Here is a 24,892-nt window from a genome sequence, read left to right as displayed (position 1 = left end):
GAGTAATGAATCACGCTTCACCATCTGGCAGTCTGACGGACGAATCTGGGTTTGGTGGATGCCAGGAGAATGCTACCTTCCGAATGCATAGTGCCAACTGTAAAGTTTGGTGGAGGAGGAATAATTGTCTGGGGCAGTTTTTCATGGTTCGGGCTAGGACCCATAGTTCTAGTGAAGGGAGATCTTAACGCTACAACATACAATGACATTCTAGACGATTCTGTGCTTCCAACTTTGTGGTGACAGTTTGGGGAAGGCCCTTTCCTGTTTCATCATGACAATGCCCCCGTGCACGAAGCGAGGTCCATACAGAAATGGTTTGTCAAGATTGATGTGGAAGAACTTGACTGGCCTGCATGGAGACCTGACGTCAAAGGGAGGGACCAACTCCATATTAATGCCCATGTTTTTGGAATGAGATGTTCTACTAGCAGGTGTCTACATACTTTGTCATGTAGTGTATGTTAGGGATTGGCTTTTTAACCACCCTACAACGACAATCTGGCTCTTGTGCAATCTTTCCTGGATTCCTTGCATCCTCTCTTCTCGGTCAGAGGGAACTTGGATCTTCTCCTCCAATATGGTTGAGAAGAAGGCGAGGGGATCAGAGGGGATCAGATGTGAGAAATCACGGAAAGATTAAATGAGATGGAGCCAATCATTTGAAAAAGTTTAGACAATGAACTAATGTTTTTGTTCTCCATTTTTCTTTTTCTTCACCTCTCCCACAGATTATCCTGAAGTAACTGTCAGGAAAGAAATGGAGTGTCAAGAAGCTGCACTACAAAGCCCAAAACAGCCCTTCTGTACATACTACCTTCCCCTTCCACTACAGCAACCTGCATGCTAAGAGTGTAATACTACCAATTAACCATAAGATACACACAACAAAAAGATGTATATGTATTGCTAGGAAACTATTGCCATGAAAATGATGACAAAAAAATGATATGTACTGAACGACATACACTTAGTGGAGAGATGGTGATGAGTTCATTTTAACTATTGTTTTCTCTGTTAAAGTTATATGGGTCCTTTTATATTTTGTTTTCAAAACGGAACCTCGATCTGCACAAATGTTCACCCTTTGAAAACACCTTATTTGCACTATAAGAGAGCTAGTGCTTATTGTCAAAAGTGCTTAATTGTTTTAAACAGGAGAGTCACAGAGAAGCCCCTGGTTGCAACTGGCGCTCCAGACCAAGCTAGAAGGGATTGTTTTACTTTTTGTTTGTTTTAATTCTTTTTAAAAAGACAAATGTTAGGGCAGACTATAGGCTAATGTTTACTCAATGACTGTCCTCTTAACGATGATTTGAACGTGCTCCCCCACCCCCCATCACCACCACCCCTTTAAAACGGTGTGGTATGTGCTCCATATGAACCACTTGCCAACATTTAATCTCTGGAAAACCAACGGCTTGCCAAACGAAAGTTATCGCGACTGACAGATTGACGGACAGAAGCGATCGGAGTCGGTCTGCAAGGAAACAGACGTGGAACAGCTTCGTGGCCAAAACGTGCAGTCGGGCCTCGTTTTTGTGCACGTCTGGGGGGGAAAAATAACCTAGAATTTCAATTTCTTCTCCTTTGTTAAATTTTCTGTTTTACTTTTGGATGGGTGCTGACATTGGCTTGTGGTTGTATTTGTGAATGTGGTTGGTTGGGTGGGAGCCTCACAGGGGTCGGTGTTGGGGAGAGTTATACTGGGCATCAGGGAGTGCTACTAGCCTTTATGGCTCCGGTTTGTGTGCCAAGGGCTTAACGAAAGCTTGCGGGTGGCTGAAAGCATATGGCAGGAGGGAGCCTCAGCCTGATGGGCCACGCCATGGACATCTGCCAGCAGTCTGCAACAGACAGATTGTAAGTCCACCAGAGGCCCCAAAGTCAAGACCACAGGGACAAGGCCTTTGGGGGAGTTAGGGGTGGGGCTAGAAGGAGGGATAAGGGTGAGATCGGCTAGGGGTGAAACAAGTGCTACGACTCAACAAAAAAAAGGTGCGTTCGAAGATGCTAGTCATTGTCGTGAGATGACTTGAAGTTTTTGACTGGAGGGCTATCTGTGACTGTCAGTCGTCACCCTGCTATCACCGAGAATCCTGTTTCTATTTGAGAAAAACTGTAGAAGTGCCTAAAAATCCTTTAACTTTAAAACAACAAGCATCTGGAGAAACATACTTTGTCAAAGAAAAAATAAGAATATACAAAAGGATGGTTCAAGCAAAGTTCCCAAAAGTATGTTGACCTATTTAGAGAAAAGACTATTCACTTTTCATGCAGATGCCATGGTTAAAGTAGTACCCTAGTGTTATTGTAAGCATATATTTAACACGACAAAAAGTAACTTTCTGAAAAGAAAATATATAAACTAACCAAGATAGCTTGGTAGAATGTTTAATAAATATTTCATGATGTAATATTTTGTTCTTACCATAGGTTTTTAGTAGTTTACATTGGAAAAAGTGATTGAGAATACAGGAAATTGTGACGTGTGTGTGTGTAATGTATGTAACATGTCTCATACTTTGAGAGTTTATATTCATGGTTGTAGCAGCAATGTATTCACATTTATTTTATGATTTATGATTTATTTTATGATGTTAAGCATCAAGGTATGTGTGTCACCAGAACAATCCGTTATTTTATGCCATGATATAGTTAATTGTGTACTAGCATTGTTTTAAACCAACCTCCACGTTATTACCTAATATGTTTTATGAGATGTATGTATTTTGACTCTAAATCACATTTCTTAATACTACACAACCAATTATTTACCTTGTGTATGTGTGTTCAACGAAAAAGATCAGAATCATGACATATATTTTCATGGTGCTTGATCAACACAGACAATCCACAACGAGACACCTTTGGTTAACAAAATAATATGGCACTGGTCTTAGAATTATTTTTTTCTTTCTTTTTGTTCACGTTCACTGAGATTTTCTTCTAAAAAGTTACAGTTTTAATGTAATTTTTGGTGTGGAAGGTGATTGAAGATATTTTTTGGTAAGTTATCGTATTTTATTGTTTTGTCAAATGAGTCAGAATGATGTAACCTATTCTATTTTGAAATGAATGTAATTTATTGAGCTGTGCGTCCCTACAAGGTCTGGTCTCTTTAGTCAGCCAATGAGATGCAGATCAGGAGCAAGGGGGTGGAGTCTTAAAAAGCCACCAATAGAATGCTACTGGATCTCCCTTGCCTTGTCATCAACACAGTTCATCGCATTACAGTAATGAGCAAGGCTTTAGAATTGCTTCTATTGTTCAACAAAAAAAGAGAAAAGAAAACAAGAATGTTAATTGTATAGGTGACATTTTACCCAAAAAATAATTTTAAAAATATGTACTTTTCACTCTAGTATTTCATAACAATATTAAGTTGTTGCTGTGGCAACATAAAGTTGCAATTACTAAAGTTCTGTATTTTTGTAAATTATCTAATCGTTAAGTTTACTTTTTTTCTAGAACACTGCACACATCACTAGATTGTAAAGCAGATTTCAACATTTCTTATTTGTCGTGATTATGACAATTTTCCTTAGCAGCCTCTGTAAAGGTGTAACTTTAACACTTAAGATGTAATAGACAAAGTTACCAATGATATTTAGGATGAAATTATAACAAATGATCTATTAATTGAATAGTTAAGATGTACAACTTTTCCCCTGAGAAAGGACCACTGGTTTCATGCACACCAATGGAAAAATATTTATGAATGTAGTTTGTTAAATTGTTTATCATCAGTTAAGGATTGCACTTCTTCCGGTAAAGTAAAACATTTCATTATTACCGATGAAAATTTCATTAGGTATGGCAAAGTTACTATACACCAGTAATACAGTAATTCTGTTTAATAGTCACTACCAGTTCCTATCAGAGAAATAACCTTTGAGCATCTTGCATGAAAAAAAAAAAAGTTTTTATTAATAAACGATAACGTACTGAATGTTTCTAGTTATACCGAAAAACACAAAAAATCGTCTGCACATGAGACAAAAATCCAAGTTGTCCTCAAATGGGGTCATGGTTGTGCCCAAGAGAATGGAATTGTGCTGAGAAATGTAATTTATTTATATGAAATGCGTTGACATTGACTGACTGATGATAAGAGAAAAATATATAAGCACTTGGGTCAGCTGAGCAGACACAGCTTATCCAAACACTTTGCCTTGTCGTTAGTCCATCGTGCTTAAGGTTTTATGTTCCAGAGCTGTTAAAAATAAACTTTTAAAGGCTGTAAAGTGGTCTCTGCTGAACAGACTTTCATATATAATGCTAAAATGTAAACTTAAAACTAATTTTATTTATATACATGAATTAAATTGTTTGAAGTTTTTACTTTTTTTCATTTTTAAAAGGTGAGGCCAAAAGGATTGACTGCTGTACAGAAAGCAGTCTTGTGTTCTAAGCCCCGTTCGAATACTTTAATAACAAACCCTTCCCTACTTACTTTCTGATCTAACACAATTTGGTAGGTGTAAGCAACAATTCTATCACGTAGCTTTCCCCAATCCGGCCATGTCAGATTAGGTATTTCTTCAAGGAAGGGGGAAGGAACGATGCATTTGTTAAAGTATTGGAACAGGGCCCTATTATGTCCTTGTAGAGAGCTTGACGATGAGGGCTGTGGCCAACATGCGATGCTGAATGGTCGGTCCCTAAAAGGACTGCCGCCAGGGTCGTATTCACTAGGAAGCAAACGTGCCGAAACGGAAGGGACTAACTGAACTTGTCCAATAAGAAACGCTTGTTTTCGTTTAACATTGCAAAACGTTTCGCTACAGTGTGCACTATTGAATATTACCCAGGTAATGAATTGAGACTGCTTTGCCATCAGAAATGCAGTATCCCATCTACTTTGCAAAGAGAGAGAGTAAAAGACAAGACCCTCATTGGATTTTTAGTTTTGATGTAACCATTTTTCTGTTTTCTTTGTGCGTATAGTTTGTGCTATTTTATGTTACTATAGTCAAATGTTTTGGTTCCAGCAAGATAGTGTAAAATCTATTGAAATAAAGAAAAAATGGAAAGGATGTTTGTTGAAATGACCTTATTTATGAATAATGACTGCGATATGCGCTTGTCTTACCTACCTTAGTTTAATGCCCTGACTGTATGTCGCTCTGGACAAGTGTCTGCTAATGGCCAAAATGTCCAAATGAATAATGCTCTTATGGACATGGTGAATGACAGACATGCTACAACAGGGTTCCCCAACTGGCGGCCCATGGGTCGAATTTGACCCGCGGCTGATATTATGTGGCCCAACGTTTTCTAAGTAAAGCATTTTATTTATTTTTGTTTTATTGTTGGACATAAGACTATAAAAAGTACAGCAAATCAGCTCCAAGTGATTTACAATTTTGGAAATCTGTTTCAAAGTATCCCCACACATGTAAGGTTTGAAATTGCTGTTTTAGTCAAATATTTTATCTGTTTGGGTTTCTTGCGGTCAATTTGCAGTCTACAAATGATTTGTAATTATGTTCCAGCCCCCTGACCATTCGCTCAGGAAAAAATTGTCCCACAGCTGAATGTAGTTGATGATCCCTGTGCTACAACATGCATGTTGCAGATCAATAGATACGAGGAACAGAAAAAAATACATTTCAGAATGCACGACAAGATTCAATAACTTTTTGTCCCCTCAGTAAAGCCCAAGTAAATAAATGCATTTCATGAAGCCCTTTTTACATAAAGTGCTTTACAGTTACACGGTCTAGACACCAAAGAGAAACCAATGCAGAGGCGAAAGCACAGTGGCCAGGAAAAACTCCCTAATATCAAGGAACCTCGGGCGATTTTCTTTTTTAAATGTATTATAAAAAATTTTTATTGTTCGTTTATAGTTTACTTAAAGTTCTAAAGTTTGTCGTGTTGCTTAATTGACCAAGGAGCAGGACCATTTTAAATAACTGCCACTGTATTCCTGTGGTTCTCATTCAAACCTTGTGGTTCAAATCCATGTTAATTTATGCCAATTTAAAATCGTTATAATTCAAAAAGTATAAATATGATACAAAATCGGAATGTAGACAATCTAAGTTGGCTCAGTCTGAATGTCTCAACGTTGATTTGGTGTTGATAGCTTAAATGGTGAAAGAGATGGGTCTAGAATGTTTTATTTTTTTTTACCATTAATGCATTGGGAGCTCATTTAATATTGTTGTAGTACAAAAAGTGTACATGCTTTCAAAAGTATTTTTTTCAGGCAATCTAAATTGGGTCAGTCTGTACGTTTTGGAAGTTGATTTGTGTTAATAGCTTTAGTTTGAACATTCTGACAGTTCTGTGGCAGTTCCGCCATTGAAATGAATGGGGATACAACAAGCTTCATAGTTCAGTATGAATGGTAGCAAAAAGCTGTGTTGAAGCAATCTAAGTTGACCGTCTGCACATGTCAACGTTGATTTGAGGTTTGTAGCATAAATGGTTCAAGAATAGTGGAGGATCCAACATGGAAGTGTGTATGGGCATTGGTGGTTTGGGTCTGTTGGTGGGAATACACAGCGTTGCTAGTGTGTTTTGAAGCTTTGAGGTAGAAAGAAACTCATGCTATGACGCTTAGGTGGATACTCTGGATACAGAATTGTTTGAGCAGCTGACGTAGATTGTATGGACAAAAACAAATGTTGCTTTTTACATTTTGCAGTGCCTTCTCACTACATGATAGGTATAGTTCTGACATGACAATTATAGTTCTGACATGCAATAATGTAATAACCTAATATCCAACGTGTCGACAGACAAGCGGTCTGCATCAGGGTATAATGACAAACACTGCAGGGTCACTAGTTTATATAGCGTCAAAGGACACACACACAGGTGTCTGTAATCATGGCCAGTGTGGCCTGATATCATTGGTTAATTCTCAGATGTAAAAATAACATACCAAAAACATGAATGGAAAGCATACGATCATAGATACAATTTGGCTGCATAGGCCTACAAACATTTACAATAGCAAAATCAATAATGGCTTCAGATCAAAGTCTACATTGAGACCGAAGGGAGCAAGGATCTTTTAAATTAAAGATCCAGGCAGCCTTTCGTTTTAACAATAAATAGTCGAGTTCACCCGCTCTCCTAGGGAGGGTGACATGTTCAAAGCCGACATAATGTAGGGACGAAATCGAGTTGTTTGCTTTCAAAATATATGTAAGTTGAGTTGTACCTAATGGTGCTACGATGCTCCGAGATTCGTACTTTTGATTCGTGCTTTGTCTTACCCACATAATTTTTATATCTAAGAATTAACCAATGATATCAGGCCACACCCGGCCATGATTACCAGTGATGCCAACTTAGACATTTTGTTGCTAGATTTAGCCACTTTTCAGACTACCCTGGCAACTTTTGTTTCAAACAGCACCTAGCAACAAATTTAGCAACTTTAAAAAAATATATTTGGAACTTTTAGCAACTTTTGTAAAGTGACTCAAATGCTAAAATGCACACATTTTCCCTCTAAATGACACAAACGATTTTCTATGTCACACACTCAGTCACAAACACGTGCCTGGCTGCAAAAGTGCATTGTGAGTGACGGCAGGCGCTCAGCTCGTGCACAGGCAGCAGCAGGCCAGCAGCAATATCAGCAAATTGCAAATCATTGTTGGCTTACGCAATGACATGTCAACGTCATTTAGCAACTTTTAGCAACATATCAACCTGCCTCTAGCAACTTACCCTGAACATTTGTGGGCAACACTGATGATTACAGACACCTGTGTGTCCTTTGACACTATATAAACGAGTGATGTTAGGTATGTGTTTGTCATCATACCCTGATGAAGGCCGCTTGTCTGTCAAAACGTTGGCTATTAGGTTATTAAATTATTGCATTTGAGCTCCTAGAGTGTGCGGCTCTCGTTACATTTTTTAATTGTTCAACTTCCGCCGAAGTCGGTCCCTCCCCTTGTTCGTTCGGCGGTCGACGTCACCGGCCTTCTAGCCACCGCCGATCCACTTTTCATTTTCCATTTGTTCTGTCTTTGTCTTTCACACCTGGCTTCACTCAACCAATTACTTGTTTATTATTTAACCCTCTGTTCCCCATGTTGTGTTTGTGAGTGATTTTTTGTTGTAATTCGGTCCGTCTTTGTGGGCTCGTGATATTACTTTGTATATTTGTCTTTTTGAGTAAAGTACGTTGATTACTCAATTCTGCTGTCCTGCCCCTGACTCTCTACACCAGCTACACACAGGACCCTTACATCACCTAAATAGGTGTGAGTTTTCTTGAGGCGAAAGAAACCATCTAGAACAAGTATGGAGATTGCATATGACTAGTTTCACAGTTCCAGGCAAGAGAACATTCTAGACCATGTATAAAGGTCACATAACCAGTTTCACAGCTCCAGGCAAGAGAAGATTGAAGTTTCACAATGTTTACTATAGATCCATTATACTGGTGTAAAACGTTGTGATAATCCAGTAAGAACAGTACTGTAATGTGACACATTTGTTTGTATTACTGTGCAGCTAGTAGTAGGAACCAATATCAGTTGATGAGCAAGGTATATCGCAATATCTTTTTATCCTTTGTCTTTGCAAACAGTCTATAACAACCGTCATAAGCACACCGTTTTTTCTTCGATGAAAAAAACTCTGTCTCTGTTACATTATAACATATATTTGTGCTATGAAAACTCATGTATACAGAAACATATTTTGTGTAAGCAGACTTATATTTAACCGGGCAGAGAGTAACAATTTTAGTTTTTTTTCTCCATTTTCTCAGATCGCTAGAGACACCATATGTTATGGCAAACAACTTGCATATGTCCTCTACCATTTATCAACTGTAATTTCATTTCTATTAAATATACCGAGAACAGAACTACCGCAATGTTACTTTTGTACCTGCCAGTGGGGTGGGAATAACACAGCCTTGGGATTGGAAGTAACAGCTGGTGAGATGTGCACAATATCTGTCTTATGTTTCTGGTTTGTAATGCTCGTTACTTTAAACAAATGTACTATTAGACATAATTTCATGTTTGTGTCAATTTGAATAATTATTGCTATAGGTTTGAGATTTCTGAAAATGAACCATGCGTCAACATTGCCAGAATCATAAAGATGTATAATCTTTAACCACTAATCTGTTGATAAAAGCTTATGTGAGAAGATGATCCTCCAAGTCAATTGATTCATTCATAATTCTAATGTCATATATAATTTTCAAACATTCAGTCACTTGTTGATATTTTGCTAACATTATAAAAGCAATAGGAACTAGAGGAGACAATGGCCTGTGCTTAAACATTTTATTTTATTTTATTCCAGGTCATCAGTTTACTTTTGGCACAGAATTATACAGGAGAATTCCAGGCCATCTGTCTGTGAGCTGAAGCATAGCTGGTTCATGCAGCAAGACAATGACCCAAAACACACAAGCAAGTCTACATCAGAATGGCTGAAAAGCAACAAATGTAAAGTTTTGGAATGGCCTAGTCATAGCCCAGACCTAAACCCATGTTATGGGAATACCTAAAGAGAGCAATTCATGCTCAAAAACCCACAAATGTCGCTGAGTTAAAGCAGTTCAGCATTGAAGGGTGTGCCAAAAATACCTCACGGCGATGTTCCTGAACAACAACTACAAGAAGTGTTTGGTTGCAGTTATTGCAGCTAAAGTTGGCACAACCAGTTATTCAGTGTATGGGGACAATTACTTTTTCACACAGGGGCATTGTCCCCATGTGCAGTTGCAAACCGTAGTCTGGCTTTTTTATGGCGGTTTTGGAGCAGTGGCTTCTTCCTTGCTGAGCGGCCTTTCAGGTTATGTCGATATAGGACTTGTTTTACTGTGGCTATAGATACTTTTGTACCTGTTTCCTCCAGCATCTTCACAAGGTCCTTTGCTGTTATTCAGGGATTGATTTGCACTTTTCGCACAAAAGTACATACATCTCTAGGAGACAGAACGCGTCTTCTCTTCCTGAGCGGTATGACGGCCGCATGGTCCCATGGTGTTTATACTTGCATACTATTGTTTGTACAGATGAACGTGGTACCTTCAGGTGTTTGGAAATTGCTCCCATGGATAAACCAGACTTGTGGAGGTCTACAATTTATTTTCTGAGGTCTTGGCTGATTTCTTTTGATTTTCCCATGTTTTCAAGCAAAGAGGCACTGAGTTTGAAGGTAGGCCTTGAAATACATCCACAGGTACACAAATTAGCATATCAGAAGCTTCTAATCCCATGACATCATTTTCTGGAATTTTCCAAGCTGTTTAAAGGCACGGTCAATTTAGTGTACGTGAACTTCTGACACACTGGATTTGTGATTAAGTGAAATAATCTGTCTGTAAACAATTGTTGGAAAGATTACTTGTGTCATGCACAAAGTAGATGGAAATGGCTGATTTTTTATGGAATATCTACATAGGCGTACAGAGGCCCATTATCAGCAACCATCACTCCTGTGTTCCAATGGCACGTTGTGTTAGCTAATCCAAGTTTATCATTTCAAAAGCCTAATTGATCATTAGAAAACTATTTTGCAATTATGTTAGCCCAGCTGAAAACTGTTGTTCTGATTAAAGAAGCAATAGAACTGGCCTTCTTTAGACTAGTTGAGTATATGGAGCATCAGCATTTGTGGGTTCGATTACAGGCTCAAACAAAGCACTTTCTTCTGAAACTCGTCAGTCTATTCTTGTTCTGAGAAATTAAGGCTATTCCATGTGAGAAATTGCCAAGAAACTGAAGATCTCGTACAACGCTGTGTACTACTCCCTTCACAGAACAGCACAAATTGTCTTTAACCAGAATAGAAAGAGGAGTGGGAGGCCCCGGTGCACAACTGAGCAAGAGGACAAGTACATTAGTGTCTAGTTTGAGAAACAGACGCCTCACAAGTCCTCAACTGGCAGCTTCATTAAATAGTACCCACAAAACACCAGTCTCAACGTCAACAGTGAAGAGGCAACTCCGGGATGCTGGCCTTCTAGGCAGAGTTGCAAAGAAAAAGCCATATCTCAGACTGGCCAATAAAAATAAAAGATGGGCAAAAGAACACAGAGGAAGTCTGCCTAGAAGGCCAGCATCCCGGAGTTGCCTCTTCACTGTTGACGTTGAGACTGGTGTTTTGCGGGTACTATTTAATGAAGCTGCCAGTTGAGGACTTGTGAGGCGTCTGTTTCTCAAACTAGATTATTTACAAACTACATCATATACCTTTTTTTCAAATTTATTTAACCAGGTAGGCCAGTTGAGAACAAGTTCTCATTTACCACTGCGACCTGGCCAAGATAAAGCAAAGCAAACCATTAATTTCTACTTGGCACAAAATAATCTGAAACATAAATAAAAAAGTAAATGAAAGTTTGTTTTGTGTTAGTATCTTAAAGTGAGCCAAAGAAAATAAATAATAATAATGAGTACAGTATGTAAGAAATCTATCGTTTTTTCCTTCTGCAAGCACACTAATAAGTATGTAAGAATCTAGTGTCTTGTCTTCAGCAAGCTCACTAAAAAGATTACCAAAGTGTGCTAGAGTGGCCTTGTTTTCAGCAAGCACATTAACGTCAAAGGCACGCCCTTCTGGTCTGCTAAATGTGACTATAAAGGCAACTTCCTTTCCGCTTTCAGGAAGCACATTCACGTCAAAGGCACTCGGTTCTGGTCTGCTCAATTTGACTATAACGGCAACTTCCGTTCCAGACTGTAGGCAACTGGAACCTGGTAACCATTGAATATAGTATAGTTAAGTAAATTCCAAACGATTCTCTAGACGAATAGCATAACTTCTTAAAAACGCGGGTATAGTAGGCCTAGCATACATAACGGTATCAAGCAAATTATACATTTAGCGTTTTAGTGACAGATGTACAAGCATTGCTTGCGCAACCTCTTGGACTGTGCTATGGATGTTTGACGCACACTTCAATTCTCACGAACGTTTTGATTGTCCAACTGCGTCTTCTTTTAATAACAAGTAAGTGAATAACCATGTTGTTTTGAGTTAAAACATTTTTTAAATGGTTAAGCATACTTTTTTTTGTCCAGTTAGCAGATAATGGACCCTAACAGATATTTATGTAGTTGGTGCTGTATATTTAAGCAATAAGGAAGGAGGTGGTGTGGCATATGGCCAATATACTGTACTATGACTAAGTACTGTTCTTATGCACGATGCTGTAATGGACACGATGGGAGACTTGAGAGCTGGTTTCAAGCGCAGGGCGCAGCAGGTGTTTATTGTAAAGGGCCACAGGAGGAGGAAGGGAGCTGGGTCCAGGGGCAGGCCGCAGGTCATACACAGGTGGTCCCAAAAGGCAACAGTACAGGCAGGGAAAAGGCTAGTAACGTCGTCTGGGAGATCAGGCGATAGGTTGATTACAGGAAATCCGATAGGCTAAAGGTGTCGTTAGTGAGGCAGGCAAAAACTATCTATCATACACGGGAGGAGTAAATTACGGGGGAAAACCAGGGCCCCGAATAGAAGTGTCACAAAACAAACGATACCTCACAATGATGGGGTGCAAAGAACTGAACTAAATAGTGTGTGATAATGACATACAGGTGTGTGAACAGGTGATTGGGATCTGGAGAGTGGGCTGCGTTCAGGGGATCTACGTGTTTGAGAGTAAATTGGAAGCAGATGTTACAGATGCAACGCGGAGTGCCTGAATACAACCCGTAGCCATGGTAGATATTGGGCATATACCACGAACTCCCGAGGTGCCGTATTGCTATCATAAACTGGTTACTAACGTAATTAGAACAGTAAACATACATGTTTTGTGATACCTGTGGTATAATGTCTGATAGAGCCTACCAGTTTTTTTTATTTATTTCCTTATTTCTCCTGGTATATTTGCATGGTATAATTCAATGCCTATAGTTTATTTTACATGTTTTATTTGAGCTGCTTTTGAAACCAAAAGTCGAAATTAAAACAGTATTAATATTGTTGAATTCGATTTTCATATTAGCAAGCTGAAGCTAGGACTGATGGTCTGGTTAGCAAATAGCAAGTCTGTTTACTTGGTTACCACTACTGTAGTTATCAAACTTGCTAGTTACTTGTGTGTTTAACACAGAAATGGTCTCGCTATTCATGTTGAATAAATTAGTCTGTCAATTTGAACTAAGCAAGCTGCTAAATCGTTCAGTTTACATCTTGCCTACATCTTGTCTAGGCTACTGTAATCTGAAATTAGGTGTAAGCTTATCAGGGGCTATAGGCTAACTGCCTTTATCTAAGCAAACCATGGCAAAATTCAATTACAATCATAAACTCAGATTTTAATTTGTAGTCTATGCCTATTGAAATGACAAGTCGATCTCCCAAATGGGCCATTTATAACGGTTTGTAGTCTTAAGATCTGGCACATAATAACAGCACAATTGCCAGAAAATAGCCTAATACCCTGACTACACCACTCGCATCGCGTGCGCGAGCGTTGCAAAATAAATGTAGAAATCTATGTTATTCAATTATTGCATCCACACTGCTCGCGTGTGCCAACGAGCGTCTGCGCTTCCAATCGCTAAAATAGAAGTCAGTTCTATTTGTGACGCAGATCGCGCTGCATGTCCTGCCTCAACCATCTCCCCATTGGTTTATAGAAGCAGATACCCACATGCCATCTCCTCATTGGTTATACTCACGTGGGTGACTGAAAGACGAACGGGGTCAGTGGCGGTAATGCACCTAATTTATGAAAGTTGCCAATCGCAATATAAAGTCTAGAGAAGAAAATTGCCTGGAAGGAGGAGCGATGACTAGAAATGATTCGGTTGACCGTTTTATGTGTACACTAATTGTCGGAGTAGAAGACCTTGTGCATTTCAGGTAAAATAACAACTCAATGTTTATATCCCAGGACAAATTACCTAGCAACAGCAAGCTAGCTAAAAAGGACAAATTAGCTAGCAAGTGCAAGCTAGCTAGCTAAATTGCCATAAATGTTTAATGCTTTACGACCTGTCCCCAAATTAATGTAATTGGTTCAGAGTTTGTTTTGATATTTTAACCTGCGTGTCGTGATCGTGTTTGGCGTGGGGGGACAAAATACATTTATGCACGATGGCACACGCGCACAGCCGGTTTGGGTTCCGTGTAACAGTTTTTTAAAATGTTTGTCTAAGTGTTTATTGCTCAGAGATTGAGGTCCTCTGTTCAACTTTCATCATTCAAACTCTGTCATGGGTGTCGTATGAATTGGACCAAAACACAGCGGGAATGTGTATACTCATCGAAGAAAAACGTAAACACTTAAAATAACAAACATCGACGAGAAATAGTCCTGTCAGGTGCAACAAACACTAAACAGGAAACAACTACCCACAAAATCCCATAGAAAAAACACCCCTCTTAAATAGGACCTTCAATTAGAAGCAACTAGGAGCAGCTGCTTCCAATTGAAGGTCAACCCAACAAACACCACATAGAAATAGACATACTAGAACTAACATAACCCAACAAACCCCGAAACACTCTAAACAAACACCCCTCTTAAATCAGAACATAGCCCAACAAACCCCGAAACACTCTAAACAAACACACCCCTGCCACGTCCTGACCAAACTACAATAACAAATAACCCCTTATACTGGTCAGGACGTGACAAACTCTCCTGTTTATCATCCGGGATGCTGGCCTCTAGGCAGAGTTCTTCTGTTCAGTGTCTGTGTTCTTTTGCCCATCTTAATCGTTTATTTTATTGGCCAGTCTTTTTCTTTGCAACTCTGCCTAGAAGGCCAGCATCCCAGAGTCGCCTCTTCACTGTTGGCGTTGAGACTGGTGTTTTGTGGGCACTTTTTAATGAAGCTGCCAGTTGAGGACTTGTGAGGCATCTGTTTCTCAAACTAGACAGTCTAATGAACTTGTCCTCTTGCTCAGTTGTGCACCGGGGCCTCCCACTCCTCCCACAGCCAGTTTGCGCTGTTCTGTGAAGGAAGTAGTACACAGCGTTATACGAGATCTTCAGTTTCTTGGCAATTTCTCGCATGGAATAGCCTTAATTTCTCAGAACAAGAATAGACTGACGAGTTTCAGAAGAAAGTGCTTTGTTTGAGCCTGTAATCGAACCCACAAATGCTGATGCTCCAGATACTCAACTAGTCTAAAGAAGGCCAGTTTTATTGGTTCTTTAATCAGACCAACAGTTTTCAGCTGGGCTAACATAATTGCAAAATAGTTTTCTAATGATCAATTAGGCTTTTAAAATGATAAACATGGATTAGGAAACACAATGTGTCATTGGAACACAAGAGTGATGGTTGCTGATAATGGGCCTCTGTACGCCTATGTAGATATTCCATAAATCAGCAGTTTCCAGCTACAATAGTCATTAACAATGTCTACACTGTATTTATGATCAATTTGATGGTATTTTAATGGACAAAAAAATGTGATTTTCTTTCTAAAACAAGGTACATTTCTAAGTGACCCCACACTTTTGAACGGTTGTGTAAGGTCCCACAGCTTAAGGACAACAAAGTCAAGGTATTGGAGTGGCCATCACAAAGCCCTGACCTCAATCCCATAGAAAATTTGTGGGCAGAACTGAAAAAGCATGTGTCAGCAAGGAGGCCTACAAACCTGACTCAGTTACACCAGCTCTGTCAGGAGGAATGGGCCAAAATTCACCAAATTTATTGTGGGAAGCTTGTGGAAGACTACCCGAAACGTTTGACCCAAGTTAAACAATTTAAAGGCAATGCTACCAAATACTAATTGAGTGTATGTAAACTTCTGACCCACTGAGAATGTGATGAGACATAAAAGCTGAACTAAATCATTCTCTCTACTATTATTCTGACATTTCATATTCTTAAAATAAAGTGGTGATCCTAACTGACCTGTCACAGGCGTCGTAGTGAACAGACCAAGGCGCAGCGTGTTGAGTGCTCATCTTTTATTTTGAATGGAAGCACTTCACAAAGAAAAACTAACGACAGCCAAACAGGTCTGTCAGGTATACTCACACACTTAACAGAAAGCAACCACCCACAAAACCCAAAGGAAAACAGGCTGCCTAAATATGGCTTCCAATCAGAGACAACGAAAGACACCTGCCTCTGATTGGAAACCATACTCGGCCAAACATGGAAAACGAAACATAGAAATAGAAAACTAGAACAAATTCCCCTAGAACCAAAACAAACCCAAAACAACCCCCCTGCCACGCCCTGACCATTCTACTATGGCAAATGACCCTTTTCACTGGTCAGGACGTGACAGATCTAAGACAGGGAATTTTTACTCTGATTAAATGTCAGGAATTGTGAAAAACTGAGTTTAAATGCGTTTGGCTAAGGTGTATGTAAACTTCCCACTTCAACTGTATCATACTATTTGTTCTTAATTTGGGTCGTTGGACAGTTAATTCCTCATGTGGTTCTCGAGCTGAACCCCTGAGGTAGAGATTTGGGACATAACACAAATCATGTCACATAGAACACACACACACACACACACACACACACACACACACAAGGTGATGCTGTATCTGTCAGAAAGCAGACTAGGAGCAGGACCTCAGCAGAACCCCGCCTGGGAAAGAAGGTCACCACCTGGGCCAAATTATTGTCACTGACGATTAGTATATTCTCTGTGTAGCAGTGACATTGGTTGTGATGACAGTGGGTCAAACCAAATGCTAGCCAAAAGCAAGGGCATGGGACAGGGAATAGGCATTTCGCCATCATTGCCGGTGGTAGTTGTGAAATATACTGAACAAAAATATAAACGCAATATGCTACAATTTGAAAGATTTTACTGAATTCCAGTTCATATAAGAAATCAGTCAATTGAAATAAATTCCTTAGGCTCTAATTTAGGGATTTCACATGACTGGGCAGCTGTGCAGTCATGGGTGGCACTGTGAGGACATAGGCACACCCTCTTGGCAGCCAGGCCCACCCTCTGGGGTGGTTAGTTAACATTCCACTCCTTGCCACTCCTGGCATTTTCCAAAGACAGGTATGTCAAGGAGTGGAATGTGATAGCTGAACAGAGACTGCAACCAGGATAGACAACTGCCCGAAAAGCGGTTTTAACCAATCAGCATCCAGGATTAGACACACTCCTTGTATAATACAAATGAGAAGAAACCAAATTGCTCGAGCTCATAGGATTAATTGTTATCAATTTATTAAATCATACATTATATTTTGTTGTTTTATAAGGAATCAAGACAGACTAGTAGAAATAACTAGGCCTAGCTGACATGTAGACACCAATTCCCCAAAAACAAACATTCCCACATATTTAGAGAACGGTCCCTTAAGAGTCTCATTAAGTTATTACCTATCATTTTCAAAATGAATGTTCCTGTGATGTGCAAGGACTGTTTCCAATAGACCATTCTCTTAATGTCAAACAGAACTTACCCAGAACATGCAAAATAGGTTCTCAGGAAGTTTTTGATAAATAACAGAATGTTCCCAAAACTAGCAGAAAACTGGACACTCAAACATCAGGGGAACGTTATGGGTAACGTTACATAATGTCTCCCTAGAATTGTTAGCTGGGTTGTTAAGCATGCATAGGGCAGGGGTAATCAAATACTGTTTGAGAAGGTTAAGTCACACACATTTCCTAGCTGCCCTAAGGCCTGTATATTGTCCACATATACAGTTGAAGTCAGAAGTTTACATACACTTAGGTTGGAGTCATTAAAACTCGTTTTCCAACAACTCCACAAATTTCTTGTTAACAAACTATAGTTTTGGCAAGTTGGTTAGGACATCTACTTTGTGCAAGACACAAGTAATTTTTCCAACTATTGTTTACAGACAGATTATTTCAGTTATAACTCACTGTATCACAATTACAGTGGGTCAGAAGTTTACATACACTAAGTTGACTGTGCCTTTAAAGCTTGGAAAATTCCAAAAATGATGTCATGGCTTTAGAAGCTTCTGATAGGCTAATTGACATCATTTGAGTCAATTGGATGTGTACCTGTGGATGTATTTCAAGGCCTACCTTCAAACTCAGTGCCTCTTTGCTTGACATCATGGGAAAATCAAAAGAAATCAGCCAAGACTTCAGAAAAACAATTGTAGACCTCCACAGGTTCATCCTTGGGAGCAATTTCCAAACACCTGAAGGTACCACGTTTATCTGTACAAACAATAGTATGCAAGTATAAACACCATGGGACCATGCAGCCGTCATACCGCTCAGGAAGGAGACGCATTCTGTCCCCTAGAGATGAATGTACTTTGGTGCGAATAGTGCAAATCAATCCCAGAACAACAGCAAAGGACCTTGTGAAGATGCTGGAGGAAACAGGTACAAAAGTATCTATATCCACAGTAAAACGAGATCTATATCGACATAACCTGAAAAGCCGCTCAGAAAGGAAGAAGCCACTGCTCCAAAACCGCCATAAAAAAGCCAGACTACGGTTTGCAACTGCACATGGGGACAAAGATCGTACTTTTTGTAGAAATGTCCTCTGGTCTGATGAAACAAAAATAGAACTGTTTGGCCATAATGACCATCGTTATGTTTGGAGGAAAAAGGGGGAGGCTTGCAAGCCGAAGAACACCATCCCAACTGTGAAGCAAGGGGGTGGCAGCATCATGTTGTGGGGTTGCTTTGCTGCAGGAGGGACTGGTACACTTCACAAAATAGATGGCATCATGAGGTAGGAAAAGTATGTGGATATATTGAAGCACCATCTCAAGACATCAGTCAGGAAGTTAAAGCTTGGTCACAAATGGGTCTTCCAAATGGACAATGACCCCAAGCATACTTCCAAAGTTGTGACAAAATGGCTTCAGGACAACAAAGTCAAGGTATTTGAGTGGCCATCACAAAGCCCTGACCTCAATCCCATAGAAAATTTGTGGGCAGAACTGAAAAAGTGTGTGTGAGCAAGGAGGCCTACAAACCTGACTCAGTTACACCAGCTCTGTCAGGAGGAATGGGACAAAATTCACCCAACTTATTGTGGGAAGATTGTGGAAGGCTACCCAAAACGTTTGACCCAAGTTAAACAATTTAAAGGCAATGCTACCAAATACTAATTCAGTGTATGTAAACTTCTGACCCACTGAGAATGTGATGAAAGAAAGAAAAGCTGAACTAAATCATTCTCTATTCTATTATTCTGACATTTCACATTCTTAAAATAAAGTTGTGAACCTAACTGACCTAAGACAGGGTATTTTTTACTTGGATTAAATGTTAAGAATTGTGAAAAACTGAGTTTAAATGTAGTTGGCTAAGGTGTACGTCAACTTCCAACTTCAACTGTAGGTGTATTATTCTGTGCTTGAGAAAGCCTCTGAGGTATCCACTCCTTGTCGTAGGCACAACAATATATAACATATATACTTTTGGTATGAGACAAAATAAACTGTGCCACTTGTAGCCTATTTTAGGCCTACTTCATATACCAGTTCCAAATCTGTCTCCTTGTGGCTAAAAAGTGGTGTGCTTGCAATTCTTTTTCAGAACCATGAGGACCCTCTTCAGAATCCAAAGCCGCAGTAGATGGTCCCTTGTCATTGGGACTGTGTTGTTGTTTGGCGTCCTCAGACTATTGCGCATGAACCACACAGACAGGCACTGGAACACTTCTCCCTCTGCCACGCAGTCACAGTCCACTGTGGATGTTATCAAGTGCTCCCTGAATGACGCCGTGAACAACATTTCATCCTCTATTCCACCTACCCACCGTAACTTCCTCATGTACAAACACTGCAGGACATTCTCCCGCCTGCTGTCTCCTACACCCTGTCAGAATGACCTCTTTCTCCTGCTGGCCGTTAAGTCCACAGCCATCCAGGTTGATCGCAGGTCTGCACTTCGGAACACATGGGGGAAGAAGGGATATGTTCAGGGTAAAAATGTGAAACTATTGTTCCTAGTAGGTAAGTCTTCAGACACAATACAGGGTTACCCGCTGCAGCAGGTACTGGAGTGGGAGAGCAGACAGTTTGGGGACATCCTGCAGTGGGATTTTGATGACAGTTTTTTCAACCTGACCCTAAAGGAGATCCACTTCCTCAAATGGTTCAGCCTGGAGTGCCGCTGGGCACACTATGTGTTCAAAGGGGACGATGATGTTTTTGTTCACACCAGCAATCTGGTGGAATATGTTAAGGACAACAAGCCCTCTGAGCAACTGTATGCTGGGAACATCATGTCTGGCTATCCAGTCCGGGACAAAGAAAGTAAATATTTCATACCAGTGGAGATGTACCCCAACAAGCCATATCCTCTATACGCTGGGGGTGGGGGCTACCTGATGTCAAATCAGACTGTGCTGAGTCTGGAAGTGGCAGCGTCCAGCATTGACCTGTTCCCCATTGATGATGTCTTTGTGGGCTTGTGCCTACAGAAGATGAACATCACGCTGACACACCACTCTGGCTTCAAGACCTTTGGGCTCAAACAGGGGGTGACACACTTCAACCCCTGCATTTACAGGGAGCTCATGGTGGTGCATAAACTGAATCCCACAGAGATGTGGACAATGTGGTCTCTACAGCAGGACCCAAAGCTGAAATGCTTTAGATCAAGGACATGAGATATCTGGCATTGTGTGTGTATATCATGCTGTGCTTATCTGTCTCACTGCTGTAAATTGAGAATTCTTTTACATTTACATTTTAGTCATTTAGCAGACGCTCTTATCCAGAGCGACTTACAGTAGTGAATTCATACATTTTATTTTCATTTCATGCATTTTCTTTTTTTATATATTTTTTTTGTACTGGTCCCCCATGGGAATCGAACCTACAACCCTGGCGTTGCACACACCATGCTCTACCAACTGAGCCACAGGGAAGGATAAATTTTCCTTATGAATGGTCTAAAATAGCATACTTTCCTTTACCCATACTTATATTTGAAAGTATTGTGACATTTGGCTTCCCTTATCCTGTATGTTCAGATCTGCACAGACAGTGTAAGATCCATTTAAGAATACTGAGATGCATATAGTGCCATTTGACACTTCTGATGAGGACATTTGTAGAATGTTTCTAGGATTCTGTAAGGTTGGAAAGGAGATATTGATGGGAAACTTTAAAAACTGGTATAGTGGGTTACAGAGGTATTGATGGGAAACATTAAAGCAGGACTGAACTCGAGAACTGACTTCTCTTGCTGAAAACGGCATATGTGACATCGATATTAATCAGAAACCTTTATTCCAGTACCAAAATTGACTAAAAAGTGCAAGTAGGTTAATTTTGGCCATAAAGACAATATCTTCCAAAATAGAGGCGTAGGCTATGTAATAGAATAATTGTGGTACATTAATACATATATTTCAATAGCTTCCAAAATATTTTTAGAATGGTGGAGGAGTGCCAAGATCAGAATATGTGAGCGGCCAAAATCCCACTCATCGCTCATCACCACTCCAGCGCTCCATGTCCTTTCCAACCTCTCCACTAAAAACCGCTGCTGGCTCACAGGAAAAAAAACTGCAGCTCCAAATTCGCTCCATTCATTAAAATCACAATTTAACCAACACCCATCTATTTTTGTAACTACCTAGACCTAACATTTGGATGTATTGAAATGAAACCATATGATTTGAATGAAAATATTTTAATAAACATTTCAAATAGGCTACATGTCGTATTAAACAGCATACAAACACTCCTAAAAAGATCAGGTGCCAGACAGGTTGCCTAAGAAGGAACAAAAATGAATGATTTAGGCTATTTTATTTGCCTTTTATTTCAAGGCTATAGCCTACAAATAAATAAATTGTGAAGCATTTGCGAGTGCAACACTCTAGGCTGGCAGGAACATTAAGCGCCCAGCATTTAACCTCTCTAGGGGTTGTGGGACGCTACCGTTCCACCTGGCCAACATCCAGTGAAATTGCAGAGCGCCAAATTCAAAAACAGAAATACTCATTATAAAAATTCATGAAACATACAAGTGTTATACATCGGTTTAAAGATTAACTTCTTGTTAATCCAACCACGGTGTCAGATTTCAAAAAGACTTTATGGCGAAAGCAAACCATGTGATTATCTGAGAACAGCGCCCAGCAGACAAATCATTACAAACAGTAACCAGCCAAGTAGACGAGTAACAAAAGTCAGAAATAGCGATAAAATGAATCACTTACCTTTGATGATCTTCATATGGTTACACTCACAAAACTCCCAGTTACCCAATAAATGTTTGTTTTATTCGATCAAGTGCCTCTTTATATCCAAAAACCTCCGTTTTGTTGGCGCGTTTTGCCTGTCACAACAGACAGACGAAAAATCCAAAAAGTACCATAAAAGTTCGTAGAAACATGTCAAACGATATTTATAATCAATCCTCAGCTTGTTTTTGTCACATACTTTTTTTTTCTTCTCTCAAAGCAGCACACCCAAACATCATTCCCCAGTCTGGGCATGGGTGCAGAGTTGTTTTTTTAGTTTTTTTTCTATTGGCAGGCCCAAAGGTTTTTAGGCCAAATAACCATATCAAAACGGAAAACTCTGAAAGAGGTAATATGTCAGCCCTATTGGGCCAAAATCAATGATAGCCTGTTGTATAGATAAAAGAACAAAGATGAACAAAACGTTTAAGAGTTCTGATTTGTTGCTTATAATTACTTTGCTACAATGACACACTTAGCTAGCTACCCACCTCAATTATTTCTGTTAGCATGTGCACATCCTGTAATTTGAAATGTGTTTAAATGGTTAATTTCACATGAGCTCCTGCACATGTTTTGAAACACATAATAATACAAAAAAGATTATCCATAAATGCCTTATTTTTAATTTATGTATTTTCTATTTTTGTTACAGATATTTGACATTCAAAAAGTTATCTACAGAAACTCATAAGCATCATACCCTCTGTTTCCAGTATTTTATATGGTCATTTAATGAGGCAAACTTTGAAAGGCAAAAAAAAGAGAATGCTAGCAGAGCATGTAAGTCAGAGCACAAGCAGGCCATGCCACGATGATGAAGGGAAAATTGATGCAAGTAAGCATCAGTGATTAAATGTATAACTGTTTCCATTGCCGCCTGACAAGAAAAGACACTTGGGGCTCTATTCAATCCGTGTTCAATGCTACAGCGTGATTGAAAGTTAAAGGCAATGTTTCCACATTAGCGGAGACTACATTCCCGGTAAACGCTGCATAACCGGCTCAATCGTAAATTACCTTTACATTTCGGTGGCGCAATCAGCGACAAGATATATTGGGGGGGACAAATCATATTTTTCCCAGGATGGGGGGGGGTCGTGTCCCCCCGTCCCCCCCCGGGATTTCCGCCCCTGTGTATTAGTGCCCAAATGTGTCATTTTCAACCCGTATATGGGTACGAGTGTAAAGTTCTACACACAAACAAATTATTATGAACACATAGCTAAATGATTACAAGAATACAAAGACCAATGGGAGAGGGAAATAGGTAGCCTCCTAGTATTTGCTAGCTGCTAGTATTTGCATGTCAATTAACAGATATAATTAATCTCACTGTCTAGCTAGCAACTGGCAGTACACCAGCACTTTTGTTTGCTCAACAAATAAAACAGCAGAAAATGTACTTTCGTTTTGAATCATTATTCGTGGCCAAAGGTTTAAATTGAGAAATACATTCAAGGAATGAAAGTTGACACCTAAAATGTTCGATGGAGACATGTTGGCTGGGTGGATTTGGGAGAATTGGAATGGGTAGTTGGGGGTGGAGATCCACTTCCTTTTGTGTTTCCTTTTCCTGTACATACTGAATTTTATTATTACTTCATCTGTAATAGGATAAAAATGATCAATTGTAGTTATGTACCTTTTTTAAATGTTTTGTGGCACAGGTACAACAAGAATATACTGTATATGTGTGAAATAATGAATGGAAAATATGATCTAAACGGAATATAACATTTTGATATTGTACCTGTAGCCCTCCAATGAACAAAAAACAAAAAGAATGTCTGCCACTTAAATTTCTGAATACTTTTGAGAGCAATGAGCAATAACTGGGTCACTACATGAAGAGTGCCTTTTCTGTACATTTTGGTATTTTAAGTAGAAATTGTGCACCAATATTTAATTTTAAAAGCCTGTTATATTAAACAAGTGTCGTTTAATGTAGACCACATGGAAAATTCAATACAGTGCATTCAGAAAGTATTCAGACCCCTTCCCTTTTTTCACATTTTGTTACGTTATTCTAAAATTGATTAATTCGTTTTTTCCCCCTCATCAATCTACACACAATACCCAATAATGACAAAACAAAAACGTTGTATTTTTTTATTTAGCAAATGTATTCGAAATAAAAAACAGAAACACAAAATAAAAAACAGAAATAAGTGTTATGTTTGGGCAAATCCAACACATCACTGAGTACCACTTCACATTTTGAAGCATGGTGGTGGCTGAACCATGTTATGGGTGTGCTTGTCATCGGCAAGGACTAGGGAGTTTTGTAGGATGAAAATAAACATAATAAAGCTAAGCACAGGCAAAATAACTGTGCACAAAGCCAAGCGTCAGCTGGAGTGGTGTAAAGCTCGCCGCCATTGGACTCTGGAAATGCATTCTCTGGAATGAATCACGCTTCACCATCTGGCAGTCTGAAGTCGCTCTGGATAAGAGCGTCTGCTAAATGACTTAAATGTAAATGTAAATGATGGAAAAATCAGGGTTTGGAGGATGCCAGGAGAACGCTACCTGCCCCAATGTATAGTGTCAACTGTAAAGGTTGATGGAGGAGTAATAATGGTCTGGGACTACTTTTCATGGTCCGGGCTGGGCCCCTTAGTTCCAATGATGGGAAATATTAACGCTACAGCATATAACATTCTAGACGATTCTGTGCTTCCAACTTTGTGGCAACAGTTTGGGGAAGGCCCTTTCCTGTTTCATCATGACAATGCCCCTGTGCACAAAGCGAGGTCCATACAGAAATGGTTTGTCGAGATCGGT

General features: G+C 39.6%; 2 protein-coding genes across 13 annotated transcripts in view; both read left to right on the top strand.

The window, feature by feature from the left end:
• LOC106575106 (muscleblind-like protein 2a) overlaps positions 1–5,039 on the top strand; it is a 75,612-nt gene extending 70,573 nt beyond the window's left edge. For all 12 annotated transcript variants that reach the window (XM_014151301.2, XM_014151308.2, XM_014151306.2 and 9 more), the window contains one exon: positions 732–5,039. In XM_014151301.2, the coding sequence (XP_014006776.1) occupies positions 732–746 (15 nt within the window). In that variant the 3' untranslated portion in view covers positions 747–5,039. The remainder of the gene's footprint in view (positions 1–731) is intronic.
• Positions 5,040–11,600: 6,561 nt separating this feature from the next.
• LOC106575107 (N-acetyllactosaminide beta-1,3-N-acetylglucosaminyltransferase 4) lies at positions 11,601–24,094 on the top strand. Its single transcript, XM_014151311.2, has 2 exons — positions 11,601–11,955; positions 19,441–24,094. The coding sequence occupies exons 1-2, from the start codon at positions 11,888–11,890 to the stop codon at positions 20,516–20,518; spliced, it is 1,146 nt and encodes a 381-aa protein (XP_014006786.1). The 5' UTR covers positions 11,601–11,887; the 3' UTR covers positions 20,519–24,094.
• Positions 24,095–24,892: the final 798 nt, after the last annotated feature.

This window comes from Salmo salar, chromosome ssa17, assembly GCF_905237065.1.
Source record: "Salmo salar chromosome ssa17, Ssal_v3.1, whole genome shotgun sequence".
In the NCBI taxonomy this organism is placed as follows: Eukaryota; Metazoa; Chordata; class Actinopteri; order Salmoniformes; family Salmonidae; genus Salmo; species Salmo salar.
The sequence above is the reverse complement of the archived record's forward strand: the minus strand, read 5'-3'. Positions and strand labels throughout refer to the sequence as shown.

Bases quoted from the DNA above. Each gene is read 5' to 3' on its own strand.
- LOC106575107 (XM_014151311.2), top strand. From the start codon at position 11,888: ATGTTTGACGCACACTTCAATTCTCACGAACGTTTTGATTGTCCAACT. The intron at 11,956-19,440 runs GTAAGTGAATAA...ATTCTTTTTCAG, and splicing joins GCGTCTTCTTTTAATAACAA to AACCATGAGGACCCTCTTCA.